Here is a 19392-nt window from a genome sequence, read left to right as displayed (position 1 = left end):
AGCCCTGCGGCACTCCACTAGTCACTGCCTGCCATTCTGAAAAGGACCTGTTTATCCCAACTCTCTGCTTCCTGTCTACCAACCAGTTCTCTATCCACGTCCGTATAGTACCCCCAATACCATGTGCTTTGATTTTGCACACCAATCTCTTGTGTGGGACCTTGTCAAAAGCCTTTTGAAAGTCCAAATACACCACATCCACTGGTTCTCCCATGTCCACTCTACCAGTTACATCCTCAAAAAATTCCAGAAGATTCGTCAAGCATGATTTCCCCTTCATAAATCCATGCTGACTTGGACTGATCCTGTCGCTGCTTTCCAAATGCGCTGCAATTTCATCTTTAATAATTGATTCCAACATTTTCCCTACTGATGTCAGGCTAACCGGTCTATAATTACCCGCTTTCTCTCTCTCCCTCCCTTTTTAAAAATAAAGTGGTGTTACATTAGCTCCCCTCCAGTCCATAGGAACTGATCCAGAGTCGATAGACTGTTGGAAAATGATTACCAATGCATCCACTATTTCTAGGGCCACTTCCTTAAGTACTCTGGGATGCAGACTATAAGTACTTGCCTTGCCAGCGACAACCACATCCATGGAATTTTGATAATCTAGGCAATTTTGACCACCTTTTGTGTTTTTACATATAGTTGAAATGCAGAAAAATATTCTGAAGACAAAACTTTTCTTTTCTATGCCCCAGCCCCCAGATCCCAATATTCTGGATGAACATGCTACATTCGCAGATAGGCAATTTGCTCTGTCTCTCAGTCCCACTCTGAAACAGCCTGCGAGTAGATGCTCCAGTGCTAGTTTTGTTTACACCTTTTTTTTTTAAAGCTAACTAAGATGGGTTGTTTGAACATGTAAATTATTACAAACATGAACTTGCATCCTGTTGTTCCTTGTTGTGAAATGCAACATGCTACGTGGCTGTTATAGTTCTCTCCAAATCTCATAGACTCTTCTCTACCTTTTTTTCTTTTCCCACACCCCTCCCTCATTTTAGCATAATGCTAAATCAGTTAATAGGAAAATCTGTTTGACTAACAGACAAATGACACACATGGTAAAACCAGTATTAGTGCCACAAAATTAAAGTACAGTAAACTCTCGTTTACCCGGATTGTTTGGGGATTCAGCAATTTCAGGTAAACAAATTTTCCGATAGGGCGAGTTTACATTTTAAAGTTAATATTTGAAGGTGATAGAACCACCCACAAAATATTTTATATATCGTATCGTATAGATCTTGATCTGCCCTTTCCAGAGCTGTTCAGATTGAAAATTGATTCAAAACTTTTCAAAATATAAAACAAATAATTGACAGGTGCTAAATTTATATGGTCGAATAAATAAAACGAAGATTTAGTTCATGTAATTTGAACGTGAATGTAATAAGTTATGAATATTTTCATTTATTTTTTCAAAATTAAAAATAAATGTCTAATAAATGAAACAATATTTAGTTCATGTTATTTTATTATTCTATTGAATTTGCTTATTCTGCCATTGCTGCTGCTTCAATTGCTACTTCTGCCAATATTTCTTCGTCTGCAGATGCTCCTTTTTCTGTGTTGACATTTGAGATTGATTTTTAAAATAGCAATTTTATATCTGCTTGTTTAAATGAATTCATTTTCTTTGGTTTTCTTTGAAACATTTTAATTACATTCATAAAGCACTTGGTCTAGTTTGTCAAGCTTCGGCTTTCGCAAATTATTGCAAGACATTGCCTTCACGGAAGATTCAGAAGCAGTGGTGAAACTTTCTAAATCTTTTGCTTCTTGATATCATAAATTATTGATGATCCAACTTCATATTCGCCCATCAAAGTACGCACACTTCTGCCAGCTTCAGACTTCTTTTATAATTTCTAATTTCCGCTGAATGTTCAATACTTTTCGTTTCCTAATGCTGCATTTGCTTTTAGTGCTGTCAGAAGGCATTTTAAATTGTTTGATTTCAGGGTGTTTTGAACAAGTACACGCGACAGACTGATGCGTTGCAATGAACTGCTTTCAATGTGTGTGACGGTTTGAAAAGTGAGCAAGAAGTCCACGCCTGCGTCAATTTATGTGTAATTGAGCAACCTGGCCACGTTTGCGATAGTTGAAGTGAGCGAGATATTCACATGTGTGACAGTTAAATTGCCGAATCTCGCAATATTTTAAATTCCGTTACGGCGGGTTTTCTGTTACATTCGTATCTGGGTAAACGAGAGTTTACTGCAATATGAATGTTTGTAACTTGTTGTCTGCTATCTGAAAATTTAAATGGGTTAGAGTAATGACTGATCCAAGATTCAGGGATGAATTTTCTGGAGTTTTTGGATTGGGAATGAACTTTCACTTTAACATTGGAAAAAGGAGCAGAATTGCAAGTTGCTCAGATACTACTACAAGTCGCTACTGTACTTGAGTGTGCTGTACATCGTATCGTAGGTTAGAAAGTAGTCACAGCTTCGTACAGCTTCTGCATTTGGTAATCTAACACTTAAAAGATTTTACAAATCGTCTGTTTCTGATAATCTACAACCTTTCATCTGAGTGCTTTTATTTCTTTTTAACTTGTGAATACACTTTAAAAATCCACCATTTAATAACTTTTCCCCTCAAAATTCTTTGTGGGGGGAAAAAATGATCAAAACATAACCACATAGTTTTTTGGTGTGTTGTAGAGTACTTTGATGCCGATATTCCAAAACATAATGTCTTTTCAGATGAGGATAACGTTTCATCAGCCCTGTCACCAAAAGGCACCCCAAAAAAGACAAAGATGGAAGCATTCAAACTGACGGCAGAGCAGAAGAAACTCATAAAAGATGATGAAGTTAATAAGAAGGTGTGGGATGAAGCACTGCTATCCCTTAAGGATGGACCGGTAAGGATTGAATTTGGTTTCAAAATTTTTTATTGCAAGATTATTCTAATGCATATAGAGCTCTTTTTGCCCTGCCCTTGGATGACCGACACCTGGAGACTTTTGAGTAAAGTAAATACATTGAGGCTGGGTGCTAAAGCAGCTTTTTAAAGCTCTCTAGATTGCATGGTTGTCAGCAAGTACTGGTACATTCAGCATTTTTTAAATTGCAGTAGGATTCATGTACATTATAAGAAACTGTAGTGGGGAACTTTCATAAATGAATGTGGCATTTGTGAGGCATGGTTTGGAGATAATCTGTCAATTTCCTATAATGATTGATGATTTGAAATTTGTTTCTCCAGAAATTCCTGTCAAAATTGGAGGAAACGTTCTTGTGCATTTGTTGTCAGGAGGTGGTATTCCAGCCAATTACAACAGACTGTCAACACAATGTCTGTAAAGTAAGTACTGTAGCTGTTAAAACAACCCCACACTGCAAAACTAATCTTGGATCATTTTCACTGTACTAGATTATATTTAATTTGGCTTCTGGAGACCTCTGACTTGCTGGTATCCATATATTGCCTGCCTTGTCACAAGTAACATTCTGGCTGGAAATTGCATTTGCATGCAAACCTGCTTTCCAAAATTGGGTTGCTGGGAACTGCCTATACATTTTTACTCAAACGGGATAATCCTAAGTAACCAATTCAGGCAAATAGGAACAGTTAGATGTAAATGTAGGAATAATTCAGTTGATAAAAGTGTAAGCAACTGAGCCATACTGTGCAGGAAGGGTCCAAGTTTGATTTACAGTTGGAGTGTCAAAAACAGGACAGTTGGCTTCGGGGGGTGGGGGGGGAAGAGAATTGCAGTTAGTGTTGCACTGTAAAGTACATGTGGTTATCAGATGGGGAATTGATTGGGCTTGGCTGTGAATTACCTGTAATATACTACACTGTTACCATAGCCCTCGTGTTTCAGAGATTTTTTTGTTATCTCCCATTTGCTTTCCTTTCTGCTGAGCTTGAGCAAGTGGCGGGCCCTGGGATGGAATCTGTGGTAAGGCAGCAGAATTTATTGCAGGGACTGAAAATGATGCCTTCTCAATCTTTAGTTGGAGACAATTGTAACTTGTCTACATGACATTGAACATGCAGTGTGACAACACTGAGTTGGTTGTCTTGCAAAAGGTGGTGGAGTTAGGTGTCATCAACATATGTATGGCAACTAATATCATTCCTATCGGTGATGATGATTTAGTCGAAGAACAGGATGGAGCCAAGATAAAATCTCAGACTCCTGGGGTGACAGAATAGGGTTGGGACAAGAAATCACAGCTGGAGTTTCCACATATTTGCTGACAGCACTCAGCTCTTCCTCACCATCACCACCACCACTCTTGACCTCTCTATTTTCTCTGATTTGTCATATTGCTTGTCCAACATTCAGTACTGGATGAGCAGAAATTCCTAGCTGTGCTAGGAAGCGTAGACATGTTGCTTTCTGGGTTAGCATCAAGATCAGTTTTTGTGTTCAGGCTCCGTAGTGTCCTGCAACCAGTTCTCTTCACTAAGTAAATCCTCAAACGTAAAGTGTATTAAAACTGATCGTTATTTGCTTTAATGGGGTTTGTTGTGATAATCCATTAGGGATTTGGTTTCTTGACAATGATTCTCAAGTACAGTTTATTTATGGATTCTTACTTTTTTCCGTTTTAATTACTATAATCCAGAGCTGCTTGCAACGTTCCTTCAAGGCTGACGTGTACACCTGTCCTGCCTGCCGCTATGACATTGGCAAAAACTGCAGCATGGCAGTCAATAAAAGTCTGCAGAGTCTTCTAACCCAACTGTTCCCAGGATATGGTAATGGACGGTGATGCCTTCGTCTTCAGATTACTTCTTGCCTCTTAATTGCTGATGCATCATTTCTTTTAAGCATGGGCATTCTGGCCTGTGCAGCTTGACTGGAGGACAGATTGACTAATGAATCCAGGGTAGCTGACCTCCTGTTCCCCAATCTTTCTGTGTAGCACGTATGAACTTCAAAATCTTTGTGCTTATTTTGTTTTTAGTCTAGGAGCTTGTCTAGATGTGCAGACCAATGTTATTGGTGTAACACTGCGGGGGAAAACATTTTTAAAAAAAAATACTACCTCAAAGTGGGGATAATTTTCTTGGGATCTTTCTTTGGCCAGTGTAGGTTCAGCTGAACACTGACTGTCTAGTCAGCCTTGATTTCCTTTGCTTGATAAGTTAAGCCATCACATAAGTGCCTTAGCCCTTGTTGAAGGCTGGGCTGTGAGCGACTTCCTAGCACTGAATTTTTTTAAACTGCAAATAGCACATTGGTTGACAAACTTAGCTGTGCAGATCAATTTATCAAAGCAGGGAATATGCAGGTGTTTTTGTTGCTGTTATTTTTATACAACAGTAACCTCTTATTTGTGGTTTGTAATTCAGAAATGTACACATTTCTCATCATTTATTCATGTTTGTTGAACTGTTAATGGCCTTTTTCCCACCCTGGTTAACTGTGAAAAGCAATCCTTTATTAATTGAAATTTGTGAAAGGGGATGTAACCTGGGCAAAAGGGGACCTGCAACCTACATGTTAGTACTTGTAAATTAAGTTTTTTCCACAGGCACCCTCTTTCTCTAATGACAATACCAAAGGATGCAGTCTGGTACCTCAACATTGCATGGACATCATTCCATACATCAGATTTAGTCTTTTATGGAGTTAGACTGGACATAATCTAATTTGTTTAATTCCTTTTGAAATGTTTTAGGGTGCTAAATCAATAGTAAAAGGCTGTGGAACTTTGTGGACTTCCATGGGAATTTTTCACTTGGTAAATGCTGTGTCTATATGCTGCGTTAAAATAAAGTTTCTTGCTTTTAACTTGGTGGCTTTACTTTGTGTACATGTATGAGTGCCTGAAATATCAACTTTGCAGCTAGTAATATCAAATATATCCCGGTTCTGCATTGCAAATTGGATGTGGTTTTATGAACATGACCTCATTTTAAAGTTGTAATATGTTGGTTGTTGCAGTCTATGTTGGACATTAAGTTTTGTCATTGTCCTCTTCTGGATGTCTAGAACCTGTACAGTATGAAAGTCTCTTTTTTTTGCTGCTTATGCCACTCTTGGTAGAGGAGAGCACTTTGTCTTATTTGGTGTATTTGGACTTCCAGAAGGCATTTGACAAGGCGCCACATAAAAGGTTGCTGCACAAGTTAAAAGTTCACGGGGTTGGGGGTAATATTAGCATGGATAGAGGAGTGGTTAACTAACAGAGAACAGAGTCGGGATAAATGGTTCATTCTCTGGTTGGCAACCAGTAACTAGTGGGATGCCGCAGGGATCAGTGCTGGGATCCCAACTATTTACAATCTATATTAACGACTTGGAAGAAGGGACAATGTAATGTAGCCAAGTTTGCTGATGATACAAAGATGGGAGGAAAAGCAATGCATGAGCTATCCTGCAATTGTTGGAAAGTACAACAAACTAGTTTGCTGTTCATTCTTTTTTAATTCCCTCCTGCAGAAAAGTCAGCCCTGACATTTTTATAAAATAAAACATTGAGCTGTTTACTGCTAGACTGTTGTTTTCTACATTGGAGGTATAACAAATGGATCAAGGACTTAGTGATGAAGGAAGACATTTGAGTGAACAGGCTGAAGATTTCTCTCAAAATCTGTACTTCTTGTAGATTGAATCTTTGGAAATCCCAGCCAAGTTCAGTTCATCAGAACATTAAGAGGGAAGTTTGATTCCTAAAGTGGATCAAGGGCTGTACTTAAAGAACTCTGAGCATAGCAATAATAAGAATACCATTCTCACCTCAAACCGTATTGGATACATCACAGTAAAATAAACGTTTGTGCCATATTGAACGAATACATGCAAGGATAATGCAGCTATCACCATAATACCAAATAAATGAATTATCAATTGGAGACTCGCCATAACATTTTCTGCATGTGCTTGGTAACATCTTTGCAGCGCTAAATTTTTATAACTTTGGTGACCATGTGATAGAGATGTAACTTAGTCAGGTAGCCGTTGTATCAAAGGTTTAACCTCTACCGTACTGATTCAGGCTGCTGGAGTCTGTCACTGACCAGTTATCAGTAATTTCTTTTACCAATATTAGCTATTATATTAAACTTCAGGCCAACACCTTGGAAGTATTTGTGCCTCTGCAACTCCTCTGTTGCTATGTGCTATAGTTACACGAATACCAATGCTTTACCATTAGACTTGATTCTTAAAACAAATTCTCTGACCTGTACACTGACAAACAGGATAACAGTAGTTTCTCATTAAAAGGCTATTCACAATTTTTAATATTGAAGCAGGTTCTTCTACTTTTTTCTCTTCCCCCCCCTGCAGGTGCTGATTCTTACTAGAGTATAATTCCACAAACACTTGCAACATTCTTTATATATTCCCAAATGCCTGTTCATTACATTTGAGCCTATGCAGTGAATCAACATACTAATTTGACTTGATATCCACATATTATTTGCAGCAGGATTCATTCATAGCTGATCTATCCCCCCACATTACAGTTGTCCTCTGTGCCCCAGGTTTTTAATCTGGTGTCTTGGAACTGGAGTTTGAATCTGGTTCCTATAGCTTGGCGTCATACCACCTGCAACCGTTACCCACTCAACTAGTGAGAGGGCTAGCCAAAGGCATCTGCTAAAAAGTATGTTTATAGACATCAGATAACTAGGGGTACAGAATTGGGGAATGGCACCTCAATGGCTAGGCTCATCTGCTCAATAGCCTTGGGTGAAGCAGCAGAGACAATCTGTAGCCGAGTACGTTTGAGATTGATAGAACATTGTAAGAAGATGAGTAAATTAAAATATGAAGTGTGTGTGATCATTCAGTGGCCTTTCCAGGTAACATTCCACAATTCTGGGTTTTAAAAAAAATAACGTACTAATTTATTTTTTCCCAACTGACTTTCCTAACAGTTAACTTCTGTTGATTTTGCCATCTCCACTTGCACCCTATTTAAACTCATCTTTTAATTTATCCTATTACCATCTTTTTAACTTGCACCATCATCCCCTTTGTCTTTTAATCTCTTTTGCCTTCCACCTGATCACAGACCTTCCCTTTTGTTTTCTTCCCTCTCTTTCTCCCCCCCCCCCCCCCACCCTTTTCCCTGCCCCTAGACTTGCTTAAAAATCTGTTACATCTAACTTTTTCCAGCTCTGATAAAGGGTTATCGACCTGCAACATTAACTCTGTTTCTCTATCCACAGATGCTGCCTGATCTGAGTGTTTCCAGCAATTTCTGTTGTAATTTATTTATGTTTAATGGTGCATGATGGTTCCAGTGGAGGTATTGGTCTGCGCTGGAACTGATGACAACAAAAATGCTTAGAATTTTCTTTGGGAAACACCCAGAGTCCCGGGCAAATAATATTCTGCTGAAAAATAAGAACAAAGGACACTGGATGATTAAAGACATCATAAAGAAATGTAAAGGAAAAATTGTACACAAGGAAAGAGGCATACACCAAGTATAATCAAGTAATAAATAATGAGCGGAAGTAATAAGCGGTTTAGCATCTTTGAAAGTGAATAAATCTCCAGGACTGGATGAAATGTATCCCAGGCTGTTAAGAGAAGCAAGTGAGAAAATGGAGGCTCTGGCTATCATTTTCCAATCCTCTCTGGCTACAGGTGTGCTGGAGGACTGCTAATGTTGTACCATTGTTTAAAAAGGGATAGACAGCGTACTTGCATGCCAGTCACCATAGCAGTGGAAAAATTATTGGAAAAAATTCTGAGGGACAGGATAAATATTTAGAGAGACAGGGATTCATCCAGGACAGTCGGCATGGATTTGTTAAGGGAAGGTCATGTATGATTAACTTGATTGAATTTTTTGAGGAGGTAACAGAGAGTCAATGAGAGTAGTGCATTTGATGTATATATGGATTTTAGCAAGGCTTTTGATGAGCTCCCACATGGCAGACTGGTCATGAAAGTAAAAGCCCATGGGATCGAAGGCAAAGTGGCAAGTTGGATCTTAAAATTGGCTGAGGCAGGAAGCAAAGGGTAATAATTGATGGATGTTTTTGTGACTGGAGTGCTGTTTCCAGTGGAGTTCTGCAGGGCTCAGTACTAGGCCCCTTGCTTTTTGTGGTATATATTGGATGATTTAGACTTGAATATAGGATGTGATTAAGAAGTTTGCAGATGATACAAAAATTGGCTGTGTCGTTGAAAAAGAAAGCTGTAAACTGCAGGATATCAATGGACTGGTCAGGTGAGTGGAACAGTGGCAGATGGAATTCAATCTGGAGGTAATGCAGTTGGCGAGGGTTAACAAAGCAAGAGAATACACAATAAATGGTAGGATACTGAGAAGTGTAGAGGAACAAAGGGACCTTTGAGTTCATGTCCACAGATACCTGACTGTAGCAGGACTAGAAGATAAGGTTAAGAAGGCATACAGGATACTTGGCTTTTATTAGCCGATGCATAGAAAATAAGAGTAAGGAGGTTATCCTTGAACTGTATAAAACATTAGTTGAGCTGGAGTACTGCGTGCAATTCTGGTCACCACATTACAGGAATTATGTGATTGCACTCGAGAGGGTACGGAGGATGTTGCCTGGACTGGAGAATTTTAGCTATAAGGAAAGACTGGATAGGCTGCGGTTGTTTTCTTGGAACATAGGAGGCTGAGGGGGTCTAGATAATGGATAGGAAGGATCTATTTCCCTCAGCAGAGGTGTCAATAACCATGGGGCATAGATTTAAAGTAATTGGTAGCAGGTTGCGAGGGGGTTTTGAGGAGAAATGTTTTCACCCAGAGGTTGGTGGGATCTGGTTCTCACTGCCTGAAAGGGTGTTCGAGGCAGACCCCCTCACCACATTTTAAAAAGTACTTGGATATACACTTGAAGTGCCATGACCTATAAGGCTATGGAACAAGAGCTTGGAAAGTGCGATTAGGCTGGATAGTTCTTTGTCGGCTGGTGTGAACATGATGGGCCAAATGGCCTCCTTCCGTGCTGTAAATTTCTATCTATTAGGTACATGGACAGCAGGAGAGAGCATGACCAGGGAGAATACTCCTGTGAAGTGCCTTGGGATATTTCGTTATGTTAAAGGCACTATATAAATACAAGTAATAATTCAGAGGCCTAGATGAATAAATTGAAGACACAAGTTCAAATCCCACTCACAATCCGCACACAATGCCTCATCTATGGCGGAGGGAAGAATGTGGTAAGGTCTTACATTTGGGTAAGGGTCTTCAGCTGCGGAAGGGATTGCTGGGGTAAGGGTCTTCAGCTGGGGGTGGGATGCACTTAAGCTGGGGTAATGGACTTCGGCTGTGGGAAGGGTCTTCAGCTGGAGGAGGGATGCACTTTACCTGGGGTAAGGAACTTGGCTTTTGGGGAGATCTATTCTCTGGCTTCTGAAGTCAAAATGGATCGAATTACAAATTGGAAGTTCATTCAGAACTTGGGTTGGGCTGGGCTGTTCCAATTACACATTCCAGAGGAACTTCAGGGTGTGGCTTATCCTCCAAGGGGACCAATCAGCAATAGGTCTGGAGAGCCAAACACAAACGGCTGCATTTCAGTTAGTACAAATAGACACATCCTTTCTCCAGGGCAATTTGGGCAGCCAGTGATGCCCACATCCCGTCAACAAATATTTTTTAAAAGCTTAGACAGCAAGTGTTGGCAAACCTCTCCACTGCGCATAGTGTCACAACAGAAGCCAATCCTGACCACATCCAACAACCATGACCATTCACTAGATACAGAGTTGGTAACCCTAGATGACTCTCGCTAGCCCAGGAACACAAGTTATTGAATAAAACCTGTATCTGTGCAACTGAATTTAACTACATTTTGATAAGGTAACACATAATAGATTAATGAATAAGGTCAGAGAATGCAGAGTCAGGACAAATAGCAGAATAGATAGCTAGCTGGCTTCAAGACAGAAAGCAGAGAGTCAGGGTAAAGGATAGTTATTCGGAGTGGAGAAGGTGGCAAGTGGTGTTCCATAAGGATCAGTGCTGGGACCAATGTTGTTCATAATTTATATTAACGATTTATACGTTAGAATCAAAAAACAATTTCTAAATTTGCAGATGACACCAAATTGATAGGGATAGTCAAAACCAACAAATTACATTAATACAACAAATAACAAGGACATTAATAAACTTACAGAATGTGCTTATAATTGGTAAATGAAGTTCAATGCAAATAAATGTGAGGTATTACATTTTGGTAGGAAAAATAGGGAGATCACATTACTTGGAGGGTGCACGTCGAGGTGGGTCAGAGCAACAAAGGGATCTTGGAATACAAGTACATAAATCACTAAAGGTTGTGACACGGGTGAGCAAGGACGTAAAAAAAGCAAACCAAGCACTTGGGTTTATTTCTAGAGGGATAAAATTGAAAAGTAGAGAGGTTATGCTAAACTTGTATCAAACCTTGATTAGACCACACTTGGGAGTACTGTGTACAATTCTGGTTGCTATATTATAAAAAGGATACAGAGGCACTAGAGGTTGCAAAAAACATTTACAATGATGATACCAGAAATGCGAGGGTATACCTATTAAGAAACGATGAACAGGCTAGGTCTCTTTTTTATCTTGAAAAGAGAAAGCTGAGGGGTGACCTAATAGAGGTATTTAAAATTATGAAAGGTTTTGATAGAGAGAGGCTTTCCACTTGTCGGGAAGAGTAAAACTAGAGGCCATCAATATAAGATAGTCACCAAGAAATCAAATAGGGATTTCAGAAGAAATGTCTTTACCCAGAGAGTGGTGAGTATGTGGAACTCACTACCAAGGGAGTGGTTGAAACGAATAATATAGATGCATTTAAGGGGAGGTTAGATAAGCATATCGGGGAGAAGGGAATAGAGGGTATTGCTGATAGTTAGATGAGGAAAGACAGGAGGAGGCTCAAGCATAGCATAAACGCTGGCATGGACTGGTTCGGCTGAATGCCCTTTTTCTCTGCTCTATACCCTATATAATCCCCTATGTAATCTCTGAATTAAAAAAAATAATTTAAATCTGTCATTCATAGTTGCATGGTACCTTGGATCTTTCCCAATCTCTTCCGTCCACAAATCCCTCCTGCTTTTTTCCCCTACTTTGTGTCCCTAGTCTGCTGCACATTTAGTGTCTCTGTCATTCTCTTCATCTACATGTACAGATTGATGATTGACATTTAAAAGAGGGGAATTGACCCTATCGTACTGCTTTGTAAAATTGATCTTTTCTGTGATGCTAAAGCCAGAGTGTAAATGAGAGAAATGTGATAAGTCTTCATTAATGCAGTCATGTCTCTATATACTAGCATTGAGTATTTCTGGAATACTTAATAAGCATTAGAATCTTTTAAGCTGTTTGTAATATTGTTGATAGCCCCAATGAATGTTGGACAGTTTCATGTAAACCAAGGGCAAACTGCGGAAGGAGCATACGACAACCCAAGCACCCTACTCACTTGTCCCTCCAACCACAGTCTGCCCCACCTGTGACAGAGGCTGTAGATTCCGCATTGGACTCATTAGTCACCTGAGAAGCAAGTCATCCTCGACACCGAAGGACTGCCTAAGAAGAAGAATCCAGCATTATGGGCAGATATGGGGATAGAGAGAGAGAGGATAGTGCTACATTGAATAGAAAGAAAGGGAATCTAAAAGAAATACAAATTGTGTTAGTGATTGAAATTGTGTGCCATTTGCAGAATTAAGAAAATTAGGTGAACAAATGAAACACCATGAAGCTAACCAAACCACAATCACAATGAAAAGAAGTGAAACAAAGTCCACAATGTCTTAAATTAAATCTTTAAAGTAAATGGGGTAGAAGAGCAAAGGGATATGGGAGTACAAATTGAAACATCACTAAAAGTTGAGATGCAGATCAATAAGGGCATAACAAAAGCAAACCAAGTGCTAGGGTTTATTTCTAGAGGGATAGAATTGAAAAGTAGAGAAGTTATACTAAATGTGTCTTGAACCTTGGGTTATATCACACTTGGAGTACTGTGTACAGTTCTGGTTGCTATCTTCTAAAAAGGATATAGAGGCACTGGCGTGTGTGAAATTTTTTTTTACAGGCATGATACCAGAACTGCAAGGTTATACCTATCAACAACAACTTGCATTTGTATATAGCGCTTGTAACGTAGCCAAACGTCCCAAGGCGTTTCACAGGAGCGTTATCAAATAAAGTTTGACATTGAGCCACTTAAAGAGATATTAGGACAGGTGCCCAGAAGCTCGGTCAAAGAGGTAGGTTATAAGGAGCAATTTAAAGGATGAGCGAGGCGGAGAGGTTTATGGAGGGAATTCCAGAGCTTGGGGCCGAGTTGCTGAAAGCACAGCTGCCAATGATGGAATGAAGAAAATCGGGGGTATGGAAGAAGCCAAAGTTGGAGGAGCACCGCAATTATGGTGGGTGAAAGGGCTGAAAGAGTTTCAAGAGATGGGAAGGGGCAGAGCGATGATGGGATTTGAAATCGTAAGAATTTTTAAATCGAGACATTGCTGGGCAGGGAATCAATATATATCTATAAGCACAGGAATGATGGGTGAAGTGTACTTGGTGCAAGTGAGGATATGGGAAATAGCATTTTGAATGAGCTCAAATTTAGAGAGGTTCCAAGTTGGGAGGTCGGACAGAAGAGCATTGGAATAGTCAAGTCTAGAAGTACCAATGGCATGGATAAGGGTTTCAGCAGCAGATGAGCTGAGGCACAGCCAGAGATGGGAGTGTTATGGAGGTGGAAACAAGCAGTCTTGGTGATGGAGAGGATATGGGGTTGGAAGCTCAACTTGGTCAAATAGGTCACTGGCGATAAATTCCAATGTTCTGTTGTACAATAGTGCCATGGGATCTTTCACGACCACCTGGGAGAGCAGTCAGATTGCTTAACATCTCAACCCGAAATATATGTTTATTTGTCTCCAGAATTCAATATGAGGGAAGAGCAACGAATTTTCATAGGAAAAATAGTATACTGCAATTAAAGCATTTTCTTCATAAAATTATCCTTGTATAAAGAAAAAGTAATTACTTCTTGCATTGATAACCTGAGGCCATCTTCACAAGAGATTGTAATGCATTGTTGATCAACATGTAATGGTAAATGGCAACCATTCAAAGGTATTTCGTTTGAAATAAACTATTGATGGCAATGGAAGGCGTTGGTAATACAGTCTTGGCAGGGTTAATGATGAAGCTCCATGTGCATCTCTCACAGGCTATGTCCAACTGCTCCATTAACCTGTCAAGCCCTGAAGGTGTGGCTCTGGGGTTGGATGATGGGTCGTACGATGAACCAATCGCATCGGCCGTGATCACTGCTCCCTTCTTCATTGGCCCGCAGTGACTCGCCTCCACCAATCGCAGCAGGCCAAGGGGCGGGGCCTTGCTCATCTTGGCGGAATGATATATTGCCACGGGGCAAGTGCTCCTGCGTTCTTTTGGTACATAGCCAAGCATTTCCCCGTGAAAAAAAAGCATAAATATAATTAAAAGTAATTCATTAAAACAACCGCGCTGGGTAAAGATCGCTGGAGTTTGAAGAGACCGGCAGGGAGAGACGCCGCGCTATTTTTACGGGGCGGACTGGTTTGACAGCCGTGCAACGGTCGCTTTCCTCACGTACCCTCCGCGCGCACAACCCAACCTGCTGCCGGAAGCGCCTGCGCAGAGTGGGCGGGCGCCTGAGCAAGATCGACGGGCCGTTTGTCCAATGGCAGATTTGCCCTGCCTGTCAATCAAATCCATTCACCAATTGGGAAAGGTGGCGGAGGCGGGAACTTTGGTGTCGGCAGATTAGGTTGACTCTTGAGTTTTCGTTTAGTGTCTTTTGCGCTTCAGTGCTGGTCTCCCCACTTCCCTTGCGCCAACATTTGCTGCTGGAGTGAGCGGTCAGCTGGCCCCCCTGCGGGTGAGTAACGGCCGGGAAAGGCCTACCGACGGTGGGTTGTGAGGCGAGTGGCCGAAGCGGTTTTAATGCGCCTGCGAGGATGGGGGAGGGCGAGAGCCCGGCTGAGGTTAGGCCTAGAGAGAGTGGCAATAGGATCCCCCTCAGAGAGTGTGTGGGTCAGTGAGAGCCAGGACAGTGGAGCCTGTGTCACGTACTGTCAGTAGGAGGGAATGGAGACCCCCAACAAACAGCTTGGAACTTGCACACCCACATCATTGCTATAATTATCTGCATTTTATTAATTGTGGTGTTGGGTTGGTTGGAGGGAGATCTGTCTTTTTTTTACCTCATTATTTACTATTATCAACACACGGTCATCCAGGAATTTGGGATAAAACCAGAAAATGCTGGAAATGCAAATCAGGCCCATCAGCAGCTGTAAAGGGAAAATGTTGGGTTTTCCTTGGATGGCTCTGGAGGGTCCATGAAAGGTCTACACTCAAAATGATAACCTCTCCCAGCTTTGCCCATGCCAAGGTATTGGACGAAGGATTTACACCCTAAATCTTAACTGGTCTTAATTTATACTCTCTTGACATTGATCTGTATATTCCCAGCATTTTCTGACCCATGTCAGATTTCCAATATTTTCTTTTTTGTCTTTAACTTTTCTTGGAGGTAGGCGGTACAATTTGTTTCCATACTCCTGGCCTGGGAGGATAATCTAAAATATCAGGCGGGTCTTGCTCCTTAGCACTTGTAAACCAGTGTTGAAACTCGATAAACGTTTATTTTCTTTTGTCCGGTGTGATTTGATGGAGCCCTTTCCTGGCAGTCATGCGTTACATGATTACAACGATTCAGGCAGGAGCCAAAAAGCTGAAAAAAGTAGGAGGATAGAAAAGAGCGTGGTGGCACGGTGACCTCCACCGTCAATAAAGATTAACAATTGAAGTGAGCAATGCAAGTCCCAGACGAAGAATTTGTTAAATTGGTAATTTTGATGAGATGAAAGCAGCATTGTTGTGCAATCGATGTAAGCTTTAGTGTTAAACTTGTGGGCTTGGCCTGTGAAATGCATGCCTGTTGTCGTGTTCCCAGTAAAGGACCCAAGCTCAACTGTGCTCTGCTGAGTTAGTTGCAAATGGATAACTTTCCAGACGTGGAGTCTGGCTCTAAGTGGTTCAAATGGAACGTAGGTTGGTTTCTTTACAAAACATGAGCTAATGTGTTATGGCAGGAACATGTTGCAATTTGACCTGTGTAAAACAATGTGAAAGATGTACTGCAAGGTAAACAAAATGGACTGAGTATTACATGTGAATGTTAATAAAAAGGAATATTTTTAAAACTGTTTTCCTGTCATTGTTGCCTATCTTGGGATCATTGTTGTCACCAAGGTTTCAATACAACATCATGACCATGTGTGAAATGTTTGTGCTGTGTGCACTTGAACTGTGGAAAAATGCCCAGCAATGCAAATATTGGTTTTATCTTTCCAAGTATATTTTCCAAGCATTTTAAACCCTTTATTTCTGGGGTGTGGTAGTGGTAAGAGACACAATGAATTAAGAATATAATACAAGAAGGCTCTTTGCACATTAAAATGTATTAACTGATTTGTTTTCCCCTGTACGATATTGATACTAATATGCTTAGTAAGCCTGGTGGTAACACTTGATTTATTGCACCAGTGGCTGGTATGCACGACAGTTGTGATTTACAATTTAAAAGTAGTGGGATACAGGGTTGTGTGTCCCACACTAAAGTGTTTCCGGTCTATTGCTGTGGGGCGATGCAGTACAGCAGCCACAAAAAGAAAATTGGAAGGAGGGTTTTAATGACTGGTATCAGTTGCCTATTTTTCCTCTCTGATGTGGATATTATGGGTAAACCAATGGGGAGGAAAGAGAAGAAAGATAGTTGGTGGGTGTGGGGGGACCGGGGACCGGCAGTGTTGACTGCGCCAAATAATTTCAATACAAAGTGCTTTTTTTTGTGTCTCGCTGTATTCTGCTGCCCTCCCCCACCCCAGCTTCTGAGTACCCTTTGTATTCTAGTGGTAATTAGGTAAGGTCTCCTAGTGTCATTGCAATTGGCTGGCTGACTAACGTAATCTCTAGATAATAAATTTAGGTTGTTATCAGGAAATACATGACCCATAATGATACAATACAGCTCTATCCTTGATTTTTGTGTCTATATAACAAGTGTCCTTTATTCTTTGCTCATTGTATAAAAAATGCTGCAATTCTGAATGCAAGGTTTTAGCCACCAAAGCTGTTAGCAGCTTTACAGACTTGATAGTATGGATTTAAAACTGTTGATTAGAAATGGTCACTTAGTTTCCTTGATGTGGTGCTCAGCAGTGAGTTGATCTCCTCTGTGGTGACAGTGGTAGGGCTGCTGCAATTGACTTCACATCTAAGGGTTAGGGAAGGGGGAAACCAGCCATGGTTCCCATTTCGGATTGTTATCCATGACGCTTGCTGAAGATTCTGATCTGTGGAGTTTGGCTCAGGGCCGGGCTTAACTCAGTGTAATGTTCTCCAATCACAAGAAGAGATTTCGGGAAAGAATTCCAGAGATTAGAGCCTAGATGCCTGAAGTTGTCTATGGTGGTAGGAAGGAAGCAGGGAATGCCTAAAAAGCCAGAGTTAGAGGAACGCAGAGTTCCTGGGAGAGTTGTAGGCCTGGAGGTAGTTACAGAAATAGGGAGGAGAGAAGCCATGAAGGTATTTAAACATGAAAATTTTAAATTTGAGGCATTGAGGGACCAGGAGCCAATGTAAATCAGTGAGCACAGGTGTGATGGGTGAACGAGACAAAAAAAAACGGGTAGGTCCGAGGGCCTCCTCGTAGGACTGCTCCTGGGCACGGCCAAGGGTGCCATCAGCCGGTCGAGGGGGTCGTCCAGCCTGACTGCCTGCCTCTCTTCCGCGCCTACATCCGGGCCAGGGTGTCCACTGGTACGCTCGTGGCCTTCCCCGAGAGGTGGGCACTGGAGGGACTGGAGTGCATTATTACCCCCAGCAACCAAATTTTAATTTGATTTTATTTGTTTTAAAGTCTAATTTATTTTAAATGCTGGTTTTAGTGTCCCCCTTCCCTTTTATAGGGGGCACTTGGAAAAAAAACTATGATTTTAGTGCCCAAAAAACCCCCCCAAAAAAACAAAAATCACCAAAAAAAAAAAAGGGCACGTGAAAAGTGTTTGGAGTGTCCCCCAGATCGGGGGGCACTTGATTTAATTTATTATGTTTTCCTTAAAAGAGTGGTGCGTGTTAGGTTACAGCAGCAGAGCTTTGAATGAGCTTAAGTTTATGGAGGATGCGAGACCGGCCAGGAAAGCATTAGAATAATCAAGTCTGGAGGTGGATGGAAGAGTGTTTCAGCAGATATGGGCTGAGGCAGGAGCAGAGACAGGCGATGTAATGGAGGTGAATGTAGGCAGTCCTTGGGATGGAGAGGTTAGGGCATCGGAAGCTTAGCTTGGGGTCAAATAGATAAGGTTGCGAATAGTGTACTTCCACTTGAGAGAGGGGGATGGAATTGATGGCGAGGGAATGGAGTTTGCGTGGGAAGAGGTGGCAGGGGCGGAGGGTAGATGAAGACAATGACGTTGGTCTTCCCAATGTTTAAAATGTTTTGAACATAAGAATGTACAGGTCTGGAAAAGATGTTTGTAGTCTATCAGGCTGGTCCCAATCTGAAAAATATGTACTATTTTTCTCTCATTTGTGCATAACCTTTCGAGATTTTCTCAGTTTTGATCTCTTTGATGCAGTGAAACTTCAGTGGAAAAGATTTAATCTCCTGAAATCTGATAGAAAGTTAGTGATGCTTGAGGCATTTTGTTTTGATACATTTGCAGATATTCCTCAGTCTGGTTTTCTGTTCTGGAGGGATTTCCCCCAGTTGTGTTTTGATTGTGTTCGTTATCTATGTACAATGCTTTGCAATGGACTGGAGGCTGATACTTTTACTTTAATATTGTTAAGTACCTGTATTGTAGTTTTGTTTGTAAAATTTATTTTTAGGGGTGATTTTTACAAGCTTTATTATATATAGTGTTTTTTGTTGTGAAAGTTATGAACGGCACACTAATGTTTGTGGGTCACTAGGTCAAAACTGGCTCAGCTGGTTTATACTAGATGTCGACGGTGGCATGTGCTCCATCTTATCTGTTAAAGAACTGCAGTTCCAGTTGGTTCTTACCCAGATACTTATCAGTTTTATGCAGAGAAGATTATTTGCCTTCTGCTAAAAATCTGGATCAACCAATTCTAAAATCATAAATACTATAGGTATGTAATTCCATTAAGAATATAAATTTGATGCTGAATTTAAATGTGAAATGCTGCCTTGATTTAACCTACATAAAAACATTTTTATTTCAATTTTTAATTTAGATAATTTTGCATAATTGAAAACCAGGGAATCATTAAGGTCCCAACATTTAGTATCACGCCAGGAGGCAGCTCTTTTCAGTCCCTTTTGTGCCAATTTTATCCTTTTCCCCCAATGAAGTCATTGATTCCTTGCAGGGTTGTG

The 19392-nt window shown here is 40.7% G+C and overlaps 2 protein-coding genes across 5 annotated transcripts in view; both read left to right on the top strand.

Moving 5' to 3' along the window:
* The window catches only part of uhrf1 (ubiquitin-like with PHD and ring finger domains 1), a 38093-nt gene extending 32320 nt beyond the window's left edge, over positions 1-5773 (top strand). Inside the window, exons 14-16 of the mRNA XM_070859947.1 lie at positions 2724-2884; positions 3229-3327; positions 4602-5773. Of these exons, the coding sequence (XP_070716048.1) occupies positions 2724-2884; positions 3229-3327; positions 4602-4748 (407 nt within the window). The 3' untranslated portion in view covers positions 4749-5773. The remainder of the gene's footprint in view (positions 1-2723; positions 2885-3228; positions 3328-4601) is intronic.
* An 8971-nt stretch (positions 5774-14744) lies between these two features.
* Positions 14745-19392, top strand: part of kdm4b (lysine (K)-specific demethylase 4B) — a 555684-nt gene continuing 551036 nt past the window's right edge. For all 4 annotated transcript variants that reach the window (XM_070859945.1, XM_070859943.1, XM_070859944.1 and 1 more), the window contains exon 1: positions 14745-14859. The gene's annotated coding sequence lies outside the window, so the exon portion shown is untranslated. The remainder of the gene's footprint in view (positions 14860-19392) is intronic.

The sequence above is a fragment of the Pristiophorus japonicus genome, chromosome 18 (assembly GCF_044704955.1).
Source record: "Pristiophorus japonicus isolate sPriJap1 chromosome 18, sPriJap1.hap1, whole genome shotgun sequence".
NCBI lineage: Eukaryota > Metazoa > Chordata > Chondrichthyes > Pristiophoridae > Pristiophorus > Pristiophorus japonicus.
Note: the sequence above shows the minus strand (reverse complement) of the source record. Positions and strands in the feature narration are given on the sequence as shown.